Source organism: Mirounga leonina, unplaced genomic scaffold (genome assembly GCF_011800145.1).
Source record: "Mirounga leonina isolate KUSES-001 unplaced genomic scaffold, KU_Mleo_1.0 Mir_166, whole genome shotgun sequence".
NCBI classification, from domain to species: domain Eukaryota; kingdom Metazoa; phylum Chordata; class Mammalia; order Carnivora; family Phocidae; genus Mirounga; species Mirounga leonina.
In genome coordinates this window covers 28,400,522-28,422,596 of record NW_023270418.1, presented here as the reverse complement: position 1 = coordinate 28,422,596, position 22,075 = coordinate 28,400,522, and the positions used below count along the sequence as shown (strand labels likewise).

General features: G+C 59.3%; 1 protein-coding gene across 3 annotated transcripts in view; it reads left to right on the top strand.

Annotated features, from left to right (window-relative positions):
- The window catches only part of SYT7 (synaptotagmin 7), a 61,818-nt gene extending 39,743 nt beyond the window's left edge, over positions 1-22,075 (top strand). For 2 of the 3 annotated variants that reach the window (XM_035012979.1, XM_035012978.1), the window contains 6 exons: positions 6,885-7,020; positions 11,332-11,602; positions 14,919-15,088; positions 15,572-15,686; positions 16,229-16,428; positions 18,775-22,075. In XM_035012979.1, coding sequence (XP_034868870.1) covers positions 6,885-7,020; positions 11,332-11,602; positions 14,919-15,088; positions 15,572-15,686; positions 16,229-16,428; positions 18,775-18,879 — 997 coding nt within the window. In that variant the 3' untranslated portion in view covers positions 18,880-22,075. Of the gene's footprint in view, positions 1-1,904; positions 2,028-6,884; positions 7,021-11,331; positions 11,603-14,918; positions 15,089-15,571; positions 15,687-16,228; positions 16,429-18,774 lie in introns of all 3 variants that reach the window. The other variant, XM_035012980.1, reaches the window with a different exon arrangement.

The following is a 22,075-nucleotide window of genomic DNA, read 5'->3' as shown; positions in this document are numbered from 1 at the left end:
GTGTGCTTCTGAGGCCCTTTTCTTGCCCCAAATGCTGCTGGTCCACAGAGACAGCCAGGGCGGGAGGGCTAGCAGGCCTCCCAGGACCCCACCCCCTCTTGCAGGGAGGATGACGTTCCTCCAGCTTAATGGGTATGACACCCCCCCCAATACCACCAGCTTCTCCCCAGACTCTCCTCTTGCCCCTCATTCTCACCCTTGCAGCCTGTGTTGCTGGGGAGAATGACAAATTGGGAATTCATGCAGAGGAGCCGTTTTGTTTTTAAGAAGAGCAAAAGGAGTATCTGAAAAATGCATTAAACAGGGAAAAAACATGTTGTTTTCGTTGGGTTCTCCTTCCCCCAGCTCAACCCAGCTCCCAAGCAGCCAAATGGAATTTTACCAACAGTAAAACAGTACCGATGGGCAGAGAACAAAGAAAACGAGGATTTGTCCTGAGGGAAGGGGGAGTTGTTACCCAAAAGTTGGAGGCCAGCATGAGTGTCAGCCTGGAGTAATGTGCCCAGGACAAAGATGCATGACATGGAAGGCGGTGCAGCCACTTAGCTTCCTCCCCTCCCTGGGCCCCCACTGCCATCTCCCATTTTCCCTGCGCCCCCTCCTCCCCCCCCAGGTGCCATGTCTCACCTGCTTGAGTTCCCTTTCCAACAACCTCTCTAGGAAATAGCCACAGCCGCCTCTTCCTGTCTAAACCTTGCCCCCCTGGACGGTGGTTGAAGGGCAGACTTACCATCCGTCCCTTGGCCCTTCCTGAGACGTGATTTCCTCCCTGCCCCATCTGAAATCCCCTTCTTCCTTTGTTCGGATGAGAGACGCAGGGCTGGACGAGCTCCACAAAATACCCAGAAAATGCCCGTGAACTCATGATTTTGCGGGGCAGCAGGTCACCTTTTGTCCCTGGAAAATGCAGGGAGAGACCCCACGGTTGCCCAGGGGTTCTCTGAGAATGCCGCCTATGAAAAACGTCACACCTTGACCTCTGGCCCCACGCTGCTGCCCACATGGCAGCTCCTTGTCCACCTGGACTGAGCCTCCCTCAAAGCAGGATGGCTCCAGCCTCTTCCAGATCTTCCTCTCTGCAGAAATTCCTCCAGACCTTGCCAGCCAGGTTCCTGCACTTTCTCTTTCCACCTTTGCTTTTTGGTGACTCCTGGACTGCTTCTCCAAGGAAAGGCCCCTGAACTGGACCCAAAAGCGTTGGTGGTTATTCCCTGGATCTTCAGGAAGGGGGACTCAAGAGAAGGCCCATGATGGCCAGCACACCATAAGCCAGAAGGGACTTCCGTTCTCCTCTGATGGGCTGTGTGTTCAGGGACCCCCTCCTGGTGTCAAGGACATCTGGCTGACCATGACCCAGAGATGTCTTTACGAGGAGCACAGGGTGCAGCACCCATTGGATTTCTGAACTTTCTAAGAACCTCCCACCTGGGAGCCCAAACCTGCCTGCCCTTCCCAAAGCAAGATGGCGATGGAGCCCCTCTCTCTTCTCCCAGGGGCCCAGATGGCCAGAGCGAGTAGCTCCCCTCCCCCGGCCTTCCCCGAACCTTCCTCGGCAGAGTCTTCCTCGGCAGCGTCCGGGGCACAGGCCGCTTCAGCGGGCCTCTGGCCAACCCCTTCCCAGAATCTCTCCAGAGCGTCCCGCTCCCTGGCCCCGAGGCAGGCTGGGTCTCAGGCTGTGGACACCTCCCCTCATCCCCTCCCTTCCCGCCTCTACCCGACTCTGCTCTACAACTTTTGACAGTGCTAAAGTGTGTGGTTTCTCTCCTGCAGGGCCAGTTTCTTACGCTTTTTTCTTCTCTCTCTTTGTCTCTGTCTCTGTCTCTGTCTCTCTCTTTCCCCTCCCTGCCCCCGCCTGTGGGGCCTCCTCGTTTCCTCCCGGCCGGTGGGCTGCCCACCTCGGGCAGGGAAGGCAGGATGGTGGTGCTATCCTTGGTCTTAGGGCTTTCGGAACAGGATGACTTTGCCAATATCCCTGACCTGCAAAACCCAGGAACCCAGCAGAACCAGAACGCTCAGGGGGACAAGAGGTACGAGCTCAGGCGAGGGCCTGCGGCGGCAGCGGCCGAGATGGAGGCGTGGAGAGGCTGCCGACCTCCACCAGCCCTGGCCCGGCTGCTGGATGAGGCGGCGGTGCCCTCAGCGATCCTGGAGTGGGAGGACAGCCCCCTCCCCAGCTGGTGCCCTCACACACGCCACCCCGGGCTGTCCCTTGGGTCCAAAGCCAGTGTGGCCGTCCTGGGGCCATTCTGGATCAAGCCTGCTCCCCAGGCATGCTTGCCCTCGCCCGGAGCAAGTCAGCCTTTCTGCCCCATCTCTCTGCTTGGCTCCCCCCACCCCTTGCTGCCCCTCATTTTTCATCTCTGCCCCACCCCCAACCCCGAAATCCCAGTTTCTCTGGTGGTTGGTGGGCGGGGGGGGATGTAGGGAAGGGGCACCAGCCTGTTCTCCCTCATCCCCGCCACCTCAACCTCCCTCTTGCCTGGAGGTCCCGCTGGGATGACGGTAGCACCCCCCTCCCCGCAGGGGTACTGCACAGGTGTGGCTGAGCTGCTTGGCTGATTGAAGAGGAGCCCCTGGTGGGGAGGGTGTGGGGCACGGGAGAGGCCTGGGGACCAGAAAGAACAAGAGGCAGCCCTGAACCTGAGGTACCAGGAGGAGGGAATAGGGGGAGAGGCTGACAGTAGGCCTGTTTGCTCAGGCGGAGCAGAGGGCTGGGCATTTAGCCGTGTGTCGCCATCAGGAACTCAGGGAAGCACCTCCTGGTGCCTCCCGTCTCAGGGAGGGCGTGGAGCACTCGTCGGGAAGGAGACGGGGGAAAGGTCGGAGGGCCGGAGGCTCGGGCAGCGTCGCAAAGGTGGGGTGATCCTGCCCTTGGTGTGGCTGCCTCGCATCACCTGGCCTTGGGCTGGGCCAGCCACACACCTGTAGTCACAGGGGGAGGGCTCCTCACCTCAGTCAGGTCTGCTGCTCGCCAGACCAAAGGCCTACCGGAGAGCATGGGCTGATGGCCAGGATGCCAGGCTTCTAGCTCTGGTTGCCAGAGACCCGCTCTGCAGACGTGGACGAGTCACTGCCCCTCTCTGAGCCTCTGCTTCCTTGTCTGTCGAATGAAGGATTGGAGAGGGTGACCCCTTCCAGCTTGGGCATGCTAAGCTTCTCATGAGAGCACAGACCCTCAGGCTGGGGCACCTGTCAGAGCCTGTGAGCTGGGCAGCGATCCTGCCATTCCCTGAGACCCATAAGGCAGGAGGGGACTGTCCCAGGCTGCCACCAGGGGCCTGTGGGTTACAGAAGCCTAGGCCAAGAGTTACACAGCTGACTGCCTCTCCCTCCAGCGGCTTCTCGCACTTTCTTCCTATTCCAAGTTCACAGTTGCATGTCTGTGGTGGACACAGCCAGAAATCCCCAGAGAGTGGGAGGGAAGAGCGGGACAGGTTCTTTCACTCATTGGCACAGATGGTGTCAAACCCCGAGCCCATGTCCTGGGGGGGAGGGGGTCAGCAGCGGGAGGAACAGAGCCTACCACCTCCAGCCCACCTGGTGCCCCAGAAGTCCTGGGCTGGGCCCCGGGCAGGCCAGAGTGCCGTGGGGAGGGGGCCAGGGGCCATGGGGGAGAGGCGGCAGGAGGGGGCTGGAGGCCTCTGGAAGCCTGCTGAGAACCCGAGCTCTTGGGGGGGGGGGGAAGGTGTGAAGTGTGCGGGAGCAGACGCAGGCTGGAAACGAGATTTCACATCACCCATGCGTTCATTAGCTGGCTCCATTTCCACCCACAGCCTATTTTTACCCCTGCCATGTAGGTCTCCCGCCCGTATTCTAACACGCCCATCTCTTCCGACCATTACATCAGCTGTCCCTGCCTTCCTGGGAAAGGTGGGTGTGGAGGTAGAGGCCATGGGCCCTCGCCCCCACCCTGCCTGACTCTCCAGGTGGACATATGTCATTCCCACCTGGTCACACCCACCCCATCCGTCTCATGGCCTCTGGGGTGTTCCCCAGGTGACCGGGCACTGTGAGGGCGTCCAGCACTGAGGGCTTCCTTCCCGGCACTCTCCCCCCGCCCAAGCTTGGCATCGGCACTGGCCCCACCCCACCAGGCTCTCGGCACCTTAGGGCTCCACTCCTCTGGAGCCCTGGCTCACTGGACCTTGGAATGCTGGGCTTGGGTCAGCTGTCCCTTTCTCTTCAGCTTCTGCCTCCAGACCCAGAGTCTGTCTGCCCTTTTGCCCTGATTCCCGCCCCCCCTTTACCATCCAGCTGACCCCTTGGCTGTGGACTTTCAGCCCCTGAGGTCTCTGTCAGCGGCAAGTCCCTGGGCGACAGGAGGGCCCTGGGAGGAGGAACAGCCATTCTAATTCCCAAACAAAGTAGGGGTGCATCTAGCGAGCAACATGGAGACGGGAAGGTTGGTCAGTACCTCCCTCCTAGGATCCTTGGTGGCCTGGAAGCCCCCCATCCAGGACCTCCCAGGCCCAGAGCCTCAGTACTGTGGGCCCCAAGAACAGAATGTTGTTGGCCCCGGGAGGGAGGAAGGAAGGAGGCCAGGACCACCCCTGGCCCCCGTGCCCTGCTGCCTTCACCCATGCTGCCCTGCAACCATCCCCATGTCATGCTCTCTGCCATCCCTTCCATCGCTCCTTGGGATCCGAATGGTGTCCACCGTGACCCCCCCACCCCCCGAGTGGGGCGCGGGGCAGGGCAGGGACCTGGCCACCCCCATCGCTCTCCTCGCCCCCACACCACCATGTTTCCTCCGTCCCGGTGTGTGTCCCCCGCCTCCTCTCTGCCTCTCCTCTCGGCCGCCTCGCTCGTCCCCTTGTCCACCCTGCAGCCTCCTTCACTAGTCTCCGACTAACCTTTCTTGGCCTCTCTCTCTCCCCCTCTCCTTCCTCCCAGCTGCTCCTCACAGGGATGTCCCTGGGCCAGTGACGGGGCCCCTGCGCCTCTCCCTCTGCCTCTCTGTGCACTTGTCTCTCTGTCTCTCTCTGTCCTGTGACCTCCAGTAGCTTCAGTGGCGCTGACCATCTTCCCAGGCTGCTTTGCAGCTGCGCTGATGCTGTGGTGTGGCCAAAATAACTTCGACTTTCTCATACCTTCAGCAGTCAATCTGGCGCTCTCCTCCTGTCCCACTCTATTTTTAACCTGACTTTACCTCTCCAGCTATTTCGGTGTCCTCTTCCTCCCCATGCCTGTCTGCGTAAGCACGTGTCCGCGAGTGTGTGTCCCTGCGTGTGTGCGTGCGCGTGGGCGTGCCCCGCTGTGGCCGCACCTCTGGCAGGGACCCCGGGGTGGCCCCAGGCGGGGCGCGGTGTTTCGTGCTGTCTAGGCAGGGCCAGGTTCTCACAGCGGGTGTGCGTGTGTCTGATTCTCAGGGTGCCTGTCCCTGAAACGGCTCCCCACTTTGGTCTGTTTCAGTCGGTCCCGATTCACACACCCACCTTGGCATGCCCGGGTCTCCCTGGATGTTTCCTCTCGGGATTTAAGTGTGCATCGCTGGGCGTGTGTGTGTGTGTGTGTGTGTGTGTGTGTGTGTGTGTGATCTCGCTGCTCTGGTCGACCTGCCTTGTTGCTGTGCCATTCTCTCCCTGGTGCCCCCTGGGTGTCTGTCGGGCTTGTGTGCACTCGTGTGTGTGCGCGTGCGTGCGTGTGCACGCGCACACCTTGCTGTTGGGTCCTGGTATCTCCCCTCCAGGGCCTGGCAGATTCCGTGCATGTCTGTCTGCCTGTCGTGGTCAACCGTGTGCTGGCGGCTGGTCCATACCGAGGGTGTGTCTAGCCTGTGTGTGTCTCCGAGTCTGAGGCTCTGGGACTCTCAGAGCTGTTCTCTTGTAGCCTGTCCCAAGCCCCATGCTGCCAGTCTTCCAGTCTTTTCCTCGCTGCCTGCCCCACCTTTCCTCCTCATGAGATGTTCCAGCCTGGTCCCTGGGCACGCTTTTAGGGCCCCCTTCCTGAGCCCCAGCTGGACGGAGCCTGGGCTCACCACCCAGCTGCCGGGCCAGAGAGCCCAGCTTCCCGGGAGCAGCATGGAGTCGGGGTGCACACAGGGCCTCACGTGGAATGGTCAGATCTGGGGCTTCTCAGTGGTGCCCCGTCTCTCTCTGACCCTGGGTGAGAGCCTTATCCCACACACAGTCCTCAGAGCGGGAGGCAGGTGGGGACTGGGGAGCAAGCGGGTGTAGACTCGTCCTATCCTGCAGGTGGCTGTTTAAATCTAAATTAGTTTGAGTCGAACAAAACGAAATATTCCGTCCTCAGTCACACTGACCACTTCAAATGCTTTAGTAGCCACACAGGGACAGCGCAGACATAGAACACTGCTGCCATCGTAGAAAGTTCTACTGGCCAGAGGTGTGTGGACGGTGGTCCTGACCTCTGCTGGTCAGCCTTGGGTCTGAAGGGCACCTGTGCGCCCTCAGGCTGAACAAACACAGGTGGGGCCTCTGGGAGCTAGCACCCTGGGTGTGTTTGCAGAGGGTAATGATGCAGAGGGGTGACCTGGACACGCCACCTGGGGAGCCTCCCCTGCCAGGTTGGAGCGAGCAGGGGTGCCGGGGGCCTCTGGGGCCAGGGCCACGCTCAGAGACCACCCTGCAGGCAGTGACTGGGTGGTGGGGCGTTCTCTGGGGACCAGGAGGAGTGCGAGTACCCACCAATTCAGCATCCACAGGGGCAGTCGAGCTGCATCATGCTAAGGTGAGGGAGATGGGCCCCGAGCGCCGCTCTAGGTGAAAACCAGGCCTCCCTGTGGACAAGAGCTCGGCTCCTGCTGGCCTGCAGGAGGGGGTGGCTGCTTGGGTCTCAGAGGAGATGCTGCCGCCACCCCGGCCAAGGTGCCCGGCCCAGCCCACCTCCCAACCTGCGCTCATTCGGATTCCCCCCACCTCCAGGTTGCCTGCAGGAGGGAAGGCAGTGAACACAGCCCCAGTGCCGGGCCAGACACCCCATGATGAGTCTGACCGCCGGACTGAGCCGCGCTCCTCCGTCTCGGACCTCGTCAACTCCCTCACCAGTGAGATGCTCATGGTGAGAAGGGCAGGACGCCGGGGCCCCAGGCAGGAGCTGAACTGGGAGGCCGGGGCCGGGATGCGTGTGACAGTTGGTGACAGCGTGGGAGTTGTCCAGTCGGGAAGGGGAACCAACGTGGACTGAGTGAGCAAGGCTTGGGTTCTTTTCTCAGCTTTTTCCCCAGAACAGGCTCTCTGTGCCTCAGTTTCCTCATTTGTCCAGTGAGAATAAGAATGCCCATCTTCCTCCAGTCTCTTTCTGGGCTGAGTGGGGGTCCAAGAAACCCTACTCATGGGAGGGATTTTTATGATCGTAGGAGGAAATGCTTGGGGCAGAATGTGTCCCCTCTCTTGGAGCGGTGTCCCAGTGAGGGGAGGTCTGAGGTGGAGCTCCCAGTGGAGCGAGTCTCATGTCCCTCTCTCAGGGACCTCCCCTTACCCCCATTGCTGGAGGCCAGCTGAGGCCCAAAGACAAAAGGAGAGTAGGAAATTGCCCGCCCTCCCCGTCCTGATTCCTGGGAGGGAAGAGCTGTGCTGAGAGTCTTCTGTGCACACCCTTCTGTGCACACACGGGGCTCCCAGCCCTCTGGTTCTGGGGCGTTTCCACCAAGGGAGAGGTTGAGGCTCCTGTCTCACCCCCTGGTGGCAGCAGTAAGGCACAGCCTTGTACCTCACCTGTGCTGGGGGAAGAGCCTGGGGAGGGCCGGGGCCCCAGGGCGAGGACCTTGTGATGGGGCAGCCAGCGGTTTGCAGGCGGCTGTCAGTCAGAGCTTTGCCAGCTCACAAGTCCCAAGGAGGCTTAGGGTATGAGGTTGGGAACCTGGTGCCTGCTGTGTTCCTATTGGACGTGACCGCAGACAAGTCATTTCTGCTCCCTCCTATTGGACGTGACCGCAGACAAGTCCGGGTCCCCTCCCCAGTCCCTCCTGTAGATCGAGGGAGAGTTTGTGGGCTCTCAAGCCCTTGCCAGTCCTGACATCATTCAGTTCAGAGTTCCCTTGCCCAGGCCCTGGCATGACAGCTGCCATGCTCTCTGGGACCCCCGGGCTCCACCCTTCTACCGGTTAGGGCTCCAGCCAGCTCCAACCATCCACCCCCACTGCCCCTTTCTAGCCCAGCGCTTCTCAAATTATAATATGCACACAAATCACTGGGAGATCTCATTAAAATGCAGATTCCCACGGGGCGCCTGGCTGGTTTCAGTTGGAAGAGCCCGCAGCTCCTGATCTTGGGGTCATGAGTTCAAGCCCCATGTTGAGTATAGAGATGACTTAGATACATAAAACTTCTTTTAGAAATGCAGATTCCCAGTCAGCAGGCCTTGCGTGGATCCAGATTCGGGCATCAGATTTTCCCTGTTCTAGAGCTGGTCTCCCCTGGGCCTCTACCCACCACCCCCACCATAGGCCCCTGCACGCCTGGCCCTCTGCTGCCCTCTTGTCCATCTCCCCCACCCACATAGGTGGGCCCAGCCACACTGTCCTCTGGATGGGCCAGCCACAGCCCGCTCTGCCTCCCTGCCCAGCCTCTTAATTGGTTACAGCTTCCTGGTAGTTAGGTTCCAAGAAGGAGCAGTCCATTCCCAGCCAGCTTATGGGCCCGTTTGCTGCCCCCAGGGAGGAACTGACAGCCTCAGGCAGAGGAAGGAAGTGTAAGCCTCAGGGCCCACTCACGGGCTCAGGGCTCAGCGGAAGCTCAGAGGTGGGCAGGCGAGGTCTAATTGCCCAGCCCTAGGCCAAAGCTGGGTCATTGCCATTAATGGTGATGAGGAAGACAAGCGGGCCCCAGGCTCTCAGAAGCTGGGGGTCAGGAGTCAGGTGCCCACAGCTGGCCAGAGGAAGGGACTGAGGGAAAGGGGTCAGAGAGGAGGCCAGGCCACACCCCCATCTGAGTCACCCCAGCCCTGGCATGCTTTTTGATGCTTGCTTCTACTGGAGCAGGGGCTCCCCCTGCACCTCACCTGGGGCCCTGGTAGGGGTGGCCAGTCTGGTTGCCATGGAAACAGCTCCTCAAGCTGCCCCGGCTGGTTAATTAGGGCTTGGGACTGTGGTTTGGGAAAGCTGGGAACAGGCACAGAGCCAGGCCCACCTTGGGCCTCTCACCCCCAGACCACCCGGTTTGGGAACCAAGAGCCAAGTGACCAGAGGGACCTCAGACGGGGCTGGGGTCACCTGGGCTCCAGTCACCAGGGACTCCACCCAAACTACAGAAGGAACAGGAGGGGCAAGTGGTCTTTGCCGGCACTGCCTACTCATGCATGCCCCAGGCTCCTGGTCCCAGGGCTAGCAGTGGCAGGGGCCAGGCTGCCGAGGGACCTGAGCCCATTTACACCATCCCAGGAACCTCGCAAGATGGATCTTATGGTTCCGTTCTGCAGGTGCAGAATCTAAGATGCACAGGGAGTGAGGCTGGTACCGGCAATGGGCAGGAGCACGGGAAAACTTCCCTGGGTCCGGAAGCCACATTCTCAGTGGGCCTGGAGGGGAGCTTGCAGGGTTGCCTGGATCCGGCCAAGGGGCAGGAGCCGGAGGGACCCTCTTCCACCGTGAGGAAGAGCAGGGAAGGTAGTTCAGCCCCCACCCCCTTCCAGCTCTAGGCAGGACCAGGGTGTGGCTGATGAAGCCCCAGATGCTGGATCTGAGTGTCAGAGTGAGGGGAGCCGGGAGGACACCCATGATAGCTGGGCACTGATCTGGTCTTGAGTTTCAACTCACCACTGCCTCATGGGAGACTTGAGGCAAGCTAATCACCTCTCTCTCCTTGAAACCCAACTGGTACATGGTAGTGCCTGCCTCATCCAGATGTCGGAGGGAGTCGATGAGCGCAAAGCGCAGGGCACAGGATGAGGCCAGGCCTGGTGGTTACTGTTCTTAGTGTGATTTGAATCTTCTCACCTGGGGCAGGTGAGTTCTCACTGGCTTGGGGGGATGTCTCAAAATTGCCCAGGGATGTGAGCCTGCTTTGGTGGAAAGAGTGGGCTCTCAAGTCAGAGAGGATCCATAATGCTGTGCAATCTTGGCTGTGTGACTTAACCTCTCTGAGCCAGTCTCCTCAGCTAGGGAGTGGTGATAACTGCCTCGCCCAGCTGTTGGCAGGATTCAGTAAGAAGGTGATGTGAGAGTCTTCCGCCATGGTAGGTGCACACTATATATATTCTTACTATCTGTACTACGTAGTATTTCAGACCTTGGGGCCGCTTCCTAGGAGGAAGGACGGGGCACAGGGAAGGCTCCTGTAGGGGAAGTGGGGAGAGAAACTGGGCCAGCAGTTTCGTCCTAAGTGTGGTACCACAAGCCGCAACTCGGGCTCTCATCCAGTCACCTGAGGAGCTTTCAGAGAGAAGGATGCCTGGGCCACTTGGACCCCTGGGTCTGGGATGGGACCCAGGCAGCCAGGAAACTTCCCCAGGTATTCCCATGAGCAGCCACGGCTGAGACTTGCCTGGGAGACCCTCCCCCAAATTAATTCCCCCTAGTTTTTCAAAGTCAGCGTGGGAAGGGGACACCCGCACCACCCTCCATGTGTATGTCCCTTGCTGGGCTGGCCCAAGGGCCAGCCCCTGGGAGCTGCAGGCTGAATGCAGGCGGGGCCCTTCCTCCCGGGGGTCCTCAGCCCTGGTGTGGGTGTGCTGTAGAGTGAGCTGAGATGCTTTCTAAACAACTCTGCTGCCCAGGCCCTCTCCAGCCCCAGCCAGTCAGGCTCTCTCGGGATGGGGCCTGGGAACCTGTACTTTTTGTTTCCCCACGTGGATCTATGCCTTACACAAATTAGATGTTGCTGCTGAAAACTCACCTCTCTCATTTTGTAAATCACATCATCCTCAACCCCGGAGACTCACTTTCCAAAGAAATAGCCTGGTAGACTCTTTTGAGATGCGAACAATCTCCCTCATCTGGGGCTTTTGTGCTGGTGCATTTCACAGTGGGCCCCGCTGGGCTGTGGAAGGCGGGACAGTGGGAGGGGGAGCTCGGGACGGGGGAGGCCAAAGCAGCGTGCGACGGGAGCTTGGGGCAGGGGCAGTGGGCAGACCCAGGGCTTCCAGGGCAGACTGGGGAGTAGGGTGCACACTGCTCTGGGGTTTCGGGGGACAGGGGCTGTCCTGGCTCTGCCCCTCCCGTGTGACCTGACCGTCCTCACCCAGGTGTGAATGTGAGTGAGACGGGTCACCGCCAGCCCCACATGGTGACCAGAGGGAGAGCAAGCTCTCCAGGCCCAGGGAGGCTTCCTGACTGTGCTGGGCTGTGGTGGGCGCCCCCCGGGGTGGAGAGAGGGGGAAGCAGAACCCTCCCCAACCCCGCCGGCCTTCCTCCCCCCCCCCCCCCGCCCCCAGCTCTCCCCAGGCTCCGAAGAGGACGAGGCCCACGAGGGCTGCAGCCGGGAGAACCTGGGCCGGATCCAGTTCAGTGTCGGCTACAACTTCCAGGAGTCCACGCTCACCGTGAAGATCATGAAGGCCCAGGAGCTGCCCGCCAAGGACTTCAGCGGCACCAGCGACCCCTTCGTCAAGATCTACCTGCTGCCGGACAAGAAGCACAAGCTGGAGACCAAGGTGAAGCGGAAGAACCTGAACCCCCACTGGAACGAGACCTTCCTCTTCGAAGGTGAGGCCGGTGCTGCCCCCGCCCCCACCCAGAGTCCCGCCTTCCCCTCCCCCATGCCCCCCACCCAGGGGCACGTGTACGCGCCGATGCGCACGCATGTACGTACGCGCCGGTGCGCACGCGCGCGCACGCACGCACGCACGCACGCTCGCGTCTGCTGGCGCTCGCCCACACAGGCGCGTGTCTCAGCCCCGCTAACCTGAGGCGTTTCGCGTCCAGCTGGGATGAGGCGACAGGGCCTCCTGGTGCCGGACCAGAGCCAGAGACTGAGGAGCCCAGCGCGGCCGGCACCTGGGGCCTCAGCTCGGACGCAGGACTCGTCCTGAGGAGGGCAGCCCGGCGGGCGGGCGGCCGGGGGCGGGGGGAGGCGGGCCAGGGCCCAGAGGGGGACCCCGGGAGTAGTGTAGTGGCCCAGAGTACAGGCTGTGGCCCAGGCGGGCTCTTCGAAACCCAGCCCCGCCCCCTCTGGCTGTGTGACCAAGGCAAGTTCCTGAACTTCTCTGGGCCGTGGTTTCTGCATCCGTACAACACGGATAGCAATCCAAGGACGAAACACATCAGTGAATTGTGAAAGCCCTTACAACGCCCGGAAAACCCCTTACACCAGTTTGTCGAAGACACGCCTGATCCCCTTCGCTGAGCCCTTCCCCCCGCACCCCTGCCCCACATCCGGACGCCTGGGAACAGCAGCGCTGAACCACGCTCCTGGTTCCTAGAGGCCGCTGAGGCGGATGCCCTTCCTCTCTCCCGCAGACCCTCTGTAGGCCATCTTTGCCTCTTACCTGTGAGGCGCCAAGGTAACCAGGAAGCTGGGCTGTGTTCAGGGAGCCATTTTTGTCCCGGGCATTTTCGGTGCCTGGACTCCGCTTAGAGAAGCCATTATCCTTTCCTGACACGCTCAGCCAGTGAGAATAAATCCCTCCAACCACCAGCTGCCTCGGTGCTCCAGAATTTTCAGTGTGCACCCCAGGGGATCTTCCCCACCTGGTGTCCCAGCCATTTGACACCCCACCCCTTCTGCAAGGTGACAGCGAGCTCACCTTAGATGAATCGTTGAGGGTGAGCTAGTGGGTGCTTGTGGGGGCCGGGGGGACCCTTCTCCTTCCCAGTTCAGTGTGGCGACCAGTTTAGAGATGGGAGAGGCTCAGCTCTCTGGAGGGGTATGAGGCCAGCTGGTGGGGCGAGATTTATGGGCAGAGCTTCAATCCCTTGGTCTCTTGGGCAGACATTTATCCAGCACCAACTATGGGCTGGGTGCTGTGCTGGGTACTGGGGGGGGGTGCAGAAAAGACGGGGGCACCATTTGGCCCTCAAGGCATCCCTGATCTAGTGGAGGACATAGGTGTGTAGACAACCAAGCCATACTCTGCACGGCAGATGCTGTGGGAACCCACGGTCCGCTCCCCTTGATGGTGCTGGAAAACGTTTCCCAGAATAGGGGCCATTCAGGATGGGTTCCGACGGATGACTAGGTGTTTGCCAAATAAAAAACTACCTCCTCTGCTGCTGAAGAGAGCTGTCTCTGATGTGGGGACCTCTTGGAGCCTACAACATTTCGAGAACCATTCACCTGAATCTATGCCAAAGGTCAACTGGGCAGGTGCCCGGGGACTCCCGAGATGAGCAAGATGTAGCCCCCTTTGGTGGGAGGAGGAAGCCCTGACGGAATTCAAGGGCTGGGAGTTTGGGGGACACAGGACTTCCTCTTCCAGCACACCTGCTGCCGTCAGAGGCAGTTCTGCTTCTAGCGTCTGACGAAAGGGCTAGAACCCTCCAGAGCTCTTCCTCTCCCCACATCTTCTCCACCAGCCAGGTTAAGGCGCCAGGTGTCCTCTCTCCTTCCTGCTCACACCGTGGTTCAGGATCTCACCACCTCCGGCCTCCAGGCTGACCTGCACCCCCTGTGCCTCCCAGGTTGGCCTCTCCTCAGGGGAGACCAAGCCTCTGCAGGCCCAGTGACTCCAGCTTCAGCCCTTCCTCAGGCTCCTTCTCCTGGCTCCCCCTGCAGCCTCCTCACCCGCTCCCCCCGCAACACACTCTTGCTGCTCCATCAGGCTATTTGACTGCCATTTATTCATCCTTATAAGTATTGATCCACTTAAACAAATATTTATCGAGTGCCTACTACGTGCCAGAAACTGTTGGATGCTGGGATACTGTGGGTGAGGACAGAGATTGCTTCCTGGAAATCCTAGCCTGGTGGGAGTCAGGCCCAAGGAAACAGATGAGTCTCTGTTACAGCCCATGGTGCGTGATGTGAAAAGAAAGTGCTGGAATCTAGAACAGGGGACCCACCGCCATCTGGGATGTCAGGGAGGAAAGCTGAGACCTGTTTCGGCCAGGGCAGGTGGTGGAGGCACCTCTAGGCAGGAGACACCGGGTCCTAGAATGCGGGAAAGGAAGCTGGTGTGGCTGGAGCCCGTCATTGAGTGGAGAGTGCTCACAAGAGGGGCCGGGAAAGGACAGCGGGCCAGGTTGTACTGAGGGACTCAAAGCCAAGGCAGGGCACGTGGCTTTTACTCTAAGTGCGCTGGGAGCCACTGAAAGGCTTTAAGCAGGAGAGTGTTGTGATGGGATTTCTATTTTTAAGGGCTCACTCTGCTGTGTTGACAATGGACGGCAGGAGAAAGTGCGCAAGCAGGGAGGAAGGTTTGCAAACTCTGGTGACTGTCTAGGCAGAATGTCCCAGCGGCTGGGATGAGGGAGGTGGCCGTGGAGAAGGGGACAGCTTCGGGATCTGTTGAGGAACAGTGAAGGACAGGCTGATCACTAGAGGGAGAAGTGCAGCATCCGAGGACACGCGTTCGCTCCTGTTTCTGTGTCTTTGCCACTCCCCTCCACCCGAAGCCTCCTGGGGCTGGCTTTCTGGAGGCAGAGGCCAGCTCGGACAGTGCCACTTGTCCAGGCTTGTCCCGGGATGATTGGCAGTGGCGGGGCTGCCTGGGGAGAGACGGGCCCCTGCCCAGCCACCAAGACAGACGCGTGACACAGGAGTGCATAAATGGTCCCAGTTCTGCTCTTTAGTAGCTGGGAGACTGTGGGCAGGTAATGTAAGCCGTCGAGGCTCTGTCTCCTCATCTGTAAAATGTACAAGATGCCGTCCACCTTGGAGAGTTGTCAAGAGGGACAAGTGTGATGGTGACAGTTCTTGCTAATGCTTCAGGAAGGTCTGAATTCAGCTGTTGCACGCCATACCTCAGTGGGGTGGCAGCGGGTGGGCACGGGGCACAGGGACTTTGTGCCCTGGAGCGTCGCCCTGCTCAGGCCCCGTGTGGCCCCTCTGTCCCGCTCTTCACCCGTGCTGTCTGTCCACCAGGTTTCCCCTACGAGAAGGTGGTGCAGAGGATCCTCTACCTCCAGGTCCTGGACTATGACCGGTTCAGCCGCAATGACCCCATTGGGGAGGTGTCCATCCCTCTCAACAAGGTGGACCTGACCCAGATGCAGACCTTCTGGAAGGATCTGAAGCCATGCAGCGATGGGAGTGTAAGACCCCACTTGTGGGCCCCTGGCTTGGGGAGCTGGCAGATCAGGGCCGGCAGATCTGGTCCTAGTCCCCCTGCAACCTTGGTAATGTCAGGAGGGTGGTGGGGAAGGTGCAAACGGACACCCAGGGGTGCAGAGTTCCCACCCTTGGTCTCAGCACTGGTGCTTGGTCCCTGGGGGGAGCTGCCTGAGCTGTGGTAAAGGACCTGGCACCTGTGTAGGGAGGAGGGGTCCCATGGAGGGCAGTGCACAGAACTGCTAGGTGAGGAGACATGAGGTGTGACAGAAGTGACAGATGGGGGTGGGTGAGCACCCCCAGGGCAGGGAGGGACCTGGGGCCGTGGGGCCAGCCAGAGAGTTCTCTAACTGTCCCCTCTCCCCTCGTCCCCACACCGCTCCTGTTCTCCCTCCCAGGGGAGCCGAGGCAAGTGGGGGGACACCCCTCCCCACAGCCCAGGCTCACCCCCAACCTTTCCCTCCCAGGGGAGCCGAGGGGAGCTGCTCTTGTCTCTCTGCTACAACCCCTCTGCCAACTCCATCATCGTGAACATCATCAAAGCCCGAAACCTCAAAGCCATGGACATCGGGGGCACATCAGGTGCTGGGGCTTTTCGACATAGAGGGTGGATGGACCGGGGAGGTTCTGGGGACATGATGGTCATGCTGGATGTGGAGAGCAGGGTCTGAGCTGTGGTACTCACCCCTGACCTTCTCGCCCCCACCTCTGATCTCAACTCCGCTACCCTAGAGCCCTAGGTGACCCCCTTTGGAACACCCTCAGGGTCTGTGTCATCTTGGACTCTGTCCTGACCAGAATCAAGGAGAAGGGGAGCACTGTGGTGGGAGACCTGGGCTCCAGCGCCAGCTCAAACACCTGTCGTCTGTGGCCTTGGGCAAGACCTGGCCTCTGTGGGTCTCAGTTTCCTTGTTCATAATAGGGCACTAGGTGATGGCCAAGGTCCCTTCCAGTTTGTCCATCCACTGGTCCCCCAGATCCCTCTCATTGTTGCTTGGGGCTTTCCTCACCATCTGGGGGAAGCATACAGCCCCTCCTGCCCCAGCTGCTACTCCTGGAGAGGGAGGGGGGTCCCGGGGAGCCCCCACACTGTTCCTCTGACCTCTTTTCTACCCGTCCCCCAGATCCCTATGTGAAGGTGTGGCTGATGTACAAAGACAAGCGGGTGGAGAAGAAGAAGACCGTGACGATGAAGAGGAACCTGAACCCCATCTTCAACGAGTCTTTTGCCTTTGATATCCCCACGGAGAAGCTGAGGGAGACGACCATCATTATCACTGTCATGGACAAGGACAAGCTTAGCCGCAACGACGTTATTGGCAAGGTAGGGGCCTGGTGGGTGGGGTGACACACCTGTCCTCACAAGAAGCAACAGAGGCAGTGGGTGAGCTCAGTGCTGGGCCAGTTCCTTCCCCTCTCTGGGCTTCCATTTCACCTAAAAATGAGGGGATAGGACAAAATCTTCCCTAGGTGTCCTACTGTGGGTTGATCAGCTCAGGACAGGCCACTAGAAGGGCAGGGAAAGGAGGAAGTGGGGGAAGGACGTGGCTTGGGTCCCCAAAAGGGAGTTTTCTGGACAGGACCCTCAGGCAGGGTAAGGACCTCAGAACAATGTCACCCAGGTCCCATCTTCAGAGGGTGAGCTCTGTGGGGGAGTGTCAAGACCCGCAGTCAGGCTCCAAAGACCTGGCTCCGGTTCCCACCTCATCTGCTGCTAAATGGCTGTATGACCTTGGGCAAGTCACTTGTCTCTCTGACGTCCAGTGTCCCCGTTTATAAAATGGAGCTAATAGTACCAACCTTCTAGCTTTCACAGGGTGGTATGAGAATTGCCTGAGATCTGTGCATGTTCTCCCTGTGGAAAGTGAGCTCTCCTCATCATAGGCGTATCAAAAAAATCCATGTGCCTGGCCTTGAGTTTTTCTAGGATGTGATTCTGTGACATAAACCCTTCAGTTTCTCTACTTTGAAAGGTCTTATCCCCATGTTCGTTTATGGTTTAGTGTTGAGAGTTTGGGCTTGGGAATCAGATTGCCTGGGCCCAGCCCCCATCTTGTCAGCCGTGACCTATCTGAGCCCCATTTCATTTCCACAGTGGAAGGAAGACAGTCCTAAACTCACAGTGTGCTGAGATTAAATAAGACAACATGGGTGCAATGCTTGGTACAGTGCTTAGAATGTATGTGTTAGCTGCCGTTATAATAGAAGTTATTTTTTTTTTTTTAAGATTTTATTTATTTATTTGACAGAGACAGCGAGAGCAGGAACACAAGCAGGGGGAGTGGGAGAGGGAGAAGCAGGCTTCCCGCTGAGCAGGGAGCCCGATGCGGGACTCGATCCCGGGACTCCAGGATCATGACCTGAGCCGAAGGCAGTCGCTTAACCAACTGAGCCACCCAGGCGCCCCTAATAGAAGTTATTTTTGAAGCATTTCTATTATGGGCATGTTTGTCCATTGGGCCGTGGAGCTTTGACGAGGAGCAGTGCAGGAAGCCAGGGATGAGGGCAGGTGGAGGGGAAGGGCAGATGCCAGGAGCACGTGAGGAAAAAATATTCATCACCTGGGCCACGGCCCCGTATGGGGTAAATGAGGAGTGACCTGGGCCCCCGTGGGGAAGAGGGCCAAGATGGAGGCAACTCTCAGATAGGGATGGAGAACTTAGCTACTGGGGCTAAGGGAAGCAGCTGACCTCAAAGCAGGGCCCCGGGAACATGTCCGGCCAACCTGTGGTCACAAGTGGCACCATTCCTCAGGGCGGTGACACCCACACCCTAGTGGGACCCTGTGTTCCGAGCAGGCCTGCAGCCTACTGAGCCCCCTCCTTGATCAGCTCAGGCCAAGTAACCATATCTGCTTTGAAGCTCTTTGGAAGCTTAGCCTTTTGGAGTTGGGTGTTCTTGAGATACCAATTATAGCTCCTTCTGAGACCCATCCTACCTTCTGTTGACTGAGCCAATGTGAAGGAGGATTGGTTCTCACTTCGGCCTTGGTCCCTTAGGGAGCCCTACGCTTCTAACCAGCCTCCAGTCACAAGGTTGGGGTCAGCTGGGGGACCATGCACACAGCTCCGCGAGGCTGCGAAGCTCCGAAAACAGAAGCCAGCAGGGTGGGGCTGGTAGTCCAGAGCCAGAAAGGCCTAGATGTAAATTCCTCTGTACCAGTTATTAATTCCATGACTCTGGGTGAGTCTCGGTTCTCTGCACCTTCGTTTCTCCATCTGTAAAATGGGGATAATATACCTGCCTCACAGGTAAGGATTCGGTGACCTGTGTGTTTAAGGCCCTGACCTCGGTGCCTGGTGTGCAGTAAGTGGCGAGGAGGTGGGAGCAATGGAAAGTGAGAAGAGGCAGACAGTGGCCAACAGGGCAGGGAAGGGCATGGGGCCAAGTGCCTCCACCCCCACCGCAAAACAGGTCAGGAGTCTAATTGGGAAGGGCCAGGCGTGCCCAGGCTCCCAGAGGGAGGCACAGCAAGGAAAATAGGTCAGGCTGGCGGGGAGGAAGGAGGAAGCCTCTGAGGGTAGGCTGTCACTGTAGGCGGAGGCCCCCTGGTCCCCGTGATCATGATCTTAGGGTGCCAGTGGGGAGCTGGAGCGTCACCCCCTGGTGGGGGCAGGGGACAGTGCCTCCAAGAGTGTCACTCATACTGTGCTCTTCCCTTTCTCCCCAGATCTACCTGTCCTGGAAGAGCGGGCCTGGGGAGGTGAAGCACTGGAAGGACATGATTGCCCGTCCCCGGCAGCCGGTGGCCCAGTGGCACCAGCTGAAGGCCTAAGTGTGGCCACGGGAGGCCCAGGGGGCTGAGGGCCCGGGTCCCCATCATGCCCTCACCACTTTATGCACAATGCCCGGCCTGGCCCCCCGCCATAGGTGAGGGGAGGACCCTGAGGGCTTGGCCAAGGAGGGGTCCCAAGAGTCAGTTGGGCCCCGTTTCTAGGAAGTACCAGCCTCATCCTCCACCGGTCCAGCTCTGGGGGAGGGGCTCTGGGAGCCATTTTCCTGCTTTGCCCCTTTCCTTCCTGACTTGCTGATACTAAAGAAGTGGGGGAGAGTGTGAAGTCCAGACAGGCAGACCGGCAGATCCCTCCAGAGACCCGCCAGGTGGGCACGGTCCCCCGTTTTCTTTCAGGCAGTGCCTGGAGTGGAGAGAAGCTGCCCTCTCCCCAGCTCCCGATGTGGGCCCAGGAGAGGGGAGGCCGAGGCGTTTGGCCCCGGCCTGGCCAGGAGAGGCCCATCCCAGGGCAGTTTCAGGTGCCGGCTGGGCCCTGAATGCCAAGGATGGTATATAGCCTGCTCCAGGGTCCTGGAGCCGCAGCCCATGTACTTGGTGTCGCGTCCACCGTGTGTGTGCGTGTGTGTGTATGGGGGTGGGGGCACACTTCCCCTGTCCCCCCGGGGCCGGCCGTGCAGAGAAGGCAGGCTTTCCGAAAGTGAGGTAGGGCGGGAGGCCGAGAGAGGTCAATGCACAGAGAGGGGGATGGGCAAGGAGAGGCAGGTGAGGGGTGAGAGGTGAAATGTGGGGCGGGGGAAGAGGGCTGAGAACTTGGCTGCTCCCGCCGCCCCCACCCCCTGCTCCTCTCTGCTCCTTGCCGAGCAATTTCATCTCTTGAACATCATTTCACACCTTTTAGGCACCTACTGCGTGTATCACATTCCACCAGGACCCCCTCCTTTCCTTCTCAGGGGTCCCAAGCCCCCACTAGCTCTCTTCCCTAACACCCTCGCCCAGACACCCTCAGCCTTCCCAGATCTCGGATCCCAGCCAAGTTGGCACAATTCTCCGTGCTTCCCAGATTCCTTCTCTGTCTGTGCTGCCCTCTGCCACCCCTCCATCCCCTGAGCTCGCAGACCTTCCCTTCCTCCCTTCCATTCGGGGTCGGAGTCTCTGGCCCAGCCTTCTTTCCCCACTGCTCCCAGTCCCTCAGAGCAGCTCCTTCTGCCCCTCCCAGTTCAGGCAGACGAAGCAGGGAAAAGTCCAGATTCTACAAATTTTGAGGTTGCCCGACACAGAGAAGCCATGGCTTCTCTGCCTCAGCTGCTGCAGAGACTAAAACTGGCCTCCCCTTGGAGACAGCAGATTCCGGGATGATCCCTGCTTAAGCCTGCTCAGCCCCACGAGGGTCCTGGTATTGACACAAGACGGCGGGCGACAGTCGCAAGTCCAGGGGTCCGCCCGCCTGGGCCTGCCATTTCCGGCACCGGCCGCCAGGTGGCGCCCAGACACCACGTCTGTGGCCGCGGCCTGGGACCACAGTTCTGCCCGGAGATGCGCCTGACCCCAAGGGAGGACTCTGGATAGGGTCCCCACTTACAGAGCACGGCAAAAGCGTGGGAATTTGGGAGCCATTTTCTTTTAGTAGGCTGCCCCGTGAGCTGCCCGTATCAAAATGTATTACACTGAATCTCACACCCCTGCCCCCGTTCCCTCCCCCTAGAATCTGGAGGACTATCATACAGCGTAGGTGAATCATTTCGTAGATTGAAGAGTACTCTTGTAAAGCAAATAGTCACCCACATTCCTTGTAAATCCCAATTTTTCTGTATTGTAGCTTTGCTTAGAATGGGGTCCTGCCCCAACTGCGGGGTCTTTATTGGGCGGGCTGGGGACCAGACCCCGCAGCGGCACGGGAAGGCAGCAACTCCGAAGGCTGTGTGGAAGTGATCAGAGGGTTTTGTGGGAAGCCTTGCAAGGCGAGGGATCTGTCCTCCTCCATCCCTCCCTCAGATCCTGTGCCCCTCCACCACGCGGTGCCAGCCCCGCCCCCATGTCTCCCTGCCTGTTGCGCAGCCTTGGGGGAGGGATTGAACCGACCTGCAATGAGTGGGCGGGGCAACTGCATCTCTTTTTTTCCGAGCCCCGCCCACGGAGCTCTTAGCCAATCATATGTAGAGAGCATCTTCGGGCGGAGTCTGTTCCCAACCTGACCCACCCAGGCAAACTGGTGAACCGGTGAACCCTGCGTGGGTTTTCCAAGCCCCAGATACGCAGCCGCCGGGAGGCCGGGGAGGGGCGGCAAGTGGTGGGCCAAGGGTCCGGTGGGCTGGCACAGGAGGAGACGGGTGGTATGCGGTGAGGGCGGGGGTGGGCTAGGGCTAGAGGAGAACTGAGAAGGGGGGAACTTGAGGATGGGGGGGACGGGCACAGAAGCCCTGCCACCATCCCAGGACCTTGGGCAGATCACCCACACTCCCGGGGCCTCAGTTTCCCCATCTGTAAAATGATGGTAATAATACTTCACCTACCTCATAGGGGAGGTTGTGAGGCCGCCGTCACCTGACCTGGGGGTTGAGGCAGGAGGACTGTGAAGGTGCTACCCGGGAGCAAAGTATTATTACTGTAGCCTGAAAGCAAGGCCCATCTGCCCCTCCCCCTGCAGCGTCTCCAAGGATAGCCGAGGCCCGCCTGGGCCCATCTATCTCTTCTCCACTGTGTCCCAGGTCCCTTCATGAGCGTCATCTGCCGTCTTTGTGGGTGCCCTAGACTTAGTTGTTATCTTGTTCGGGTATCCTTTCTTGTGACCATCTCCCTACCTAACTGCTGACAAATTCCACCTGCCACAGTACCCCGCACCTGCCCGCTGGCGCCAGACGCCAGGGAAGGGACAAGGAAAACAGCCACAAAAAAGCCAAGGGGGCCCCCAGAGCCCCCAGCCCGGCTGGGGCCCCAGGGGTGGGGTTGGTGGCCGCTGTTTGTATTGTGTTGGAGTCCTTGAGTGCAAGTGTTTTATTTTAAAAAAAAAGAAAAAGAGACAGACAAACCCACTATCACAAGTAAAAAAAATTGCAGCAAAGAGAAATGAAGAAAAACTGAAGAAGGAAAAAAAAAAGGAAAAAAGAACCATACAAAATTTTTCCACCACACACCCCCTCTAAGCCAGCAAGATTTCCTCTTTGCAAAATCATATTTTTGTGGGAATGGGCCCTGCTTTTTGTGGCAGGGCCCGTTCTGATCAATAAAGGATCATGACAAA